The sequence below is a fragment of the Apium graveolens genome, unplaced genomic scaffold (assembly GCF_009905375.1).
Source record: "Apium graveolens cultivar Ventura unplaced genomic scaffold, ASM990537v1 ctg8663, whole genome shotgun sequence".
Lineage (NCBI taxonomy): Eukaryota > Viridiplantae > Streptophyta > Magnoliopsida > Apiales > Apiaceae > Apium > Apium graveolens.
Window position 1 is genome coordinate 1,171 of NW_027421373.1, and position 3,601 is coordinate 4,771.

At 31.0% G+C, this 3,601-nt stretch overlaps 1 protein-coding gene across 1 annotated transcript; it reads left to right on the forward strand.

Annotated features, from left to right (window-relative positions):
• Nucleotides 1-280: 280 nt before the first annotated feature.
• LOC141705231 (protein MRG1-like) lies at nt 281-2,456 on the forward strand. Its single transcript, XM_074508276.1, has 6 exons — nt 281-385; nt 1,005-1,064; nt 1,165-1,178; nt 1,505-1,598; nt 2,161-2,265; nt 2,409-2,456. The coding sequence occupies exons 1-6, from the start codon at nt 281-283 to the stop codon at nt 2,454-2,456; spliced, it is 426 nt and encodes a 141-aa protein (XP_074364377.1).
• Nucleotides 2,457-3,601: the final 1,145 nt, after the last annotated feature.

Here is a 3,601-nt window from a genome sequence, read left to right on the forward strand (position 1 = left end):
ATATAGGTTCTAAATAAAACTTTCAAAAAAATAAATGTATTTTTTGAAAAAAGTGTCCGTTATAAAACAAGCACTCTCTTAGTCTTAGACATTTAGATCTGGTGCAAAAAAATTAACAAACTATTAGCCAATCAGTCAGTCAAGAACAGGTACTTCTATCCTATGTAGCCAAGTTTATGTTTATAAAGAGTTATGTAATAAGGTCTTGATTTTGTTTGTTTCAAAAGGGATATAACAACCATTGTAATTGTAGGTTGAAAGAAACAAAATTCATACAGAAATGGGACGATCAAACAGTGGAGTCTCCGATTCTCTTACAAACAGTCTTTATCTTGAAGGTGAAAAAGTCCTGGCCTTTTATGGTGGCAAGTGGTATCCGGCCAAGGTATCGCACTTGCAATTTTATCTTTTAAGTTTTTCTTTATCATTGGAGTGATTCCTATCTGTTTTAATTAATGTGTGTGATTGAATTTGGGTGATTTACATTGATTGCTCATGATATAATTATATGGGAAGGGAAAATAATTGATGCATTGTTATTTCACAATTCTCTTATTGTATCGTCACATTATTTGAAGAAGTTAATACATACTTTGAAGTTCTCTTATTGTCCTCAAGAGGATTCAGATTATTTGAAGAAGTTAATACATACTTTGAAGTTGTCAAAGTGCTTTTTTCGCAAACATCATATCAAACATCACAATTTGAGGATTAAATCCCAAAGATGTTGATTTTTGCTGTGCACTTATACTATAGTGACTATGTCCAAATACATGAAATGTGCACTAAGGTATTTAGTTTTAGCTCCTCATGAAAGTCATTGTTGCATATTTATTTTTCTTTTATCATTAATATAGCGTGATTCCGTAAGCTATTTACCACCTTGCTGCATATATTTGAGCAATTGGTCAGTCATCTTTTGTGCTTTTATTGCCTTTGCATCTTTAACATTCTTTTGGTTTGCTTTTGCAATAAAAAAGGTATAAATTCTATTTTCTTTATAGGTGCGCAAGGTTGAATACGAGAAACAAATAGAGGCATGGACATATTGGGTTCATTATATTGTGAGTATTGCTTTATTAAAACCTTGTATTTTTTCATGAGCAATGAATATTATTAGTATTAATCATTTTTTAATAACCTATTGTCACTTTATATGTGCAGGGTTGGAATAAAAGGTTAGTAAGAGGAAGCACCTTACATTGAGAATAAAATACTTTTTTCTAATAAATTTTTTGTTCTATAATTTCTTTCCTTAATACGTTTGTGTTCTTGTAATTAGATCAATTATAGTAGTCTTTATATTATGTTAAATCCATTATTATCTTATTTATTATTGTTATAATAGCTAATTTGAATATTATTGAGTGGGTTACATGCTCATGAAAAGTTCTTTAGTTCAATGTTTGTTCAACTATTTTATGTTCATATTTTTTCTAATAGCTTGCTTTTTAAGCATGTTAGCCTCCTCCTAGAACATTGTTAAAAACTTTCAAACTCACAGGTACGATGAATGGATATTAGATGCTCAACTCCTCAAGAAATTTAGTGAAGAATGTTCTCAAAAGCACTTGGGGAAGCGTGGTAGATCAGCTATGGTATATTTATATGCACAAATATTTTGTATTTGTTTCAACCTCGCCTTCTTTTAATTAATATTAATACCTATGTTATGGTCACATGCAACAAGAGGTGGTTCCAAGATACACCTTGAGGTGGTATGCAAATAATAATTGTCATATTCTTAGTAAGATAAAAGTGAAGGTTCTTGAGTTATAATCCAATTTTTGAGAAAGACCGAAATGAACTCCAAGAATGCAAAGTATTTTTGCCATTCGAGGTTCAAACAATGATAAAAGACTAACACTTTGATTACAAGAGGTTGATGGTTTCAAGTTAATTATGCTCTCAATTGTTATTTAAAAATGACAAGTGCATATTTTCATGATGTTGTTAATGCTGTGATAATATCTAGTGATATTTTTATTGTTAGATCACCAATGTCACTCAATTTTTGTGCTATCCATTATATCTTGTGCCTTATTTTATATTAATAATAATTATTATCTTTTAGATCTTGGATAGACTCATATTTTAATTGTTTCTTACATTTTATTTTTCAGTCAGTTAAATGCTATTTCAATTTTTGTTATTTATCAGGAGGATCCTTTAATAATGGAGGAAAATAAGTTGAGTATTGAAATACCACAGGCACTCAAGACTCAACTTTTGAATGATAGAGAATATGTAACAAATTCATCAAAGGTACTCGAATTTCTGTTTTACTAAATTAAACTCTTCACCTCGTTTTATATAATCTTCACTGTACAAGTTTCTAACCAGGTACACATCATATTTAGCTCTAAGTCCATCCTATAATCTTAAATGAAACTATCTTATATTTTCAGTTAGTTGATATATTTTTTAAGCAAAGGTGTGGAGCAGGGGGAGTTTAGAATCAAACTCATCATCTACATTTCTTGTAAACCTCTTCTGGCACTAACTCGATTGGGAATTCTTTGATCCTAATATAATGTTAATTTAACTTTTTCGAAATTTTTCAGTGATATGAATTAGCTCCCTTGAACTGCCCTTGATATTATACCTTCATAGTTAGTGTACCGTATGTGATCTATGTATCCTTCATACTTATATCCTTGCCTGGTGACTTACAGCTTGTTGGGCTCCCGCGTTCTCCCAGCGTCGATGGCATTTTGAAGATGTTCAATGAGTTCAGGGTGAATGAAGATGAGGAGTAAGTTTCTTATTTATAATTGATGTTAGTATTGAATTATTTGAGAATATGTGTGCTTAGGCTTAAATCCTACAATGTATTCTACAACAGTTTGTTCTTTATATGTAGGTCAACATCAAAAAGAAATAACTGACTTTTACTTTCAGTGATATAAAAAAAATATTTGATGTCACTAACTTTTGTTGTTTTATTTTGTAATATTCTTTATATATAGTTCCACGGCCTAGGTGTTTCTGTTGATCTAGAAGTCATCTAACTTCTGACATGCTTTGCTTTGGGGTTAAAGGTTAAGAGAGACAATTCCAGAAATCTTAAAAGGTTTGTGCAATTACTTCAACAAAGCGTTGTCCACAAAGCTTCTCTACAAAACTGAGCTCCAGCAATATGACGAAGTGCGTGCAAAGAATATCCAGCCTTCAACCATATATGGAGCTGAACATTTTTTGCGTCTTTTTGGTAAGCTAGACAATTCTTAGAGAGCTATTTAGATTATTTTAAATGAAGTTTCATGGTATTTTCTTTTCTATACATGCTATTTTTTTTTAATTTAATATGGTGGCTAGGTACTATAATTGCTTGCAGAGACTTTGAAAGCATCAGTTTAAATAGTATGAAACTATTTCATTTCAAGACCTATCATGCTACTAGACTTTTTGGCTATATATAAATGACAAGAGTTTCAGACATAGACAAGTTTGCCTGTACCTCAAATCAAGGCTTTTATGATGGGGAATTCTTTAATGTTAATTGATCATCTATTTCAATTACAGTTAAGTTGCCAAGGTTCTTGCGTGCTGCTAACATTGACGAGGAATCACTGCTGAAACTTCAACAAGAGATAATTGA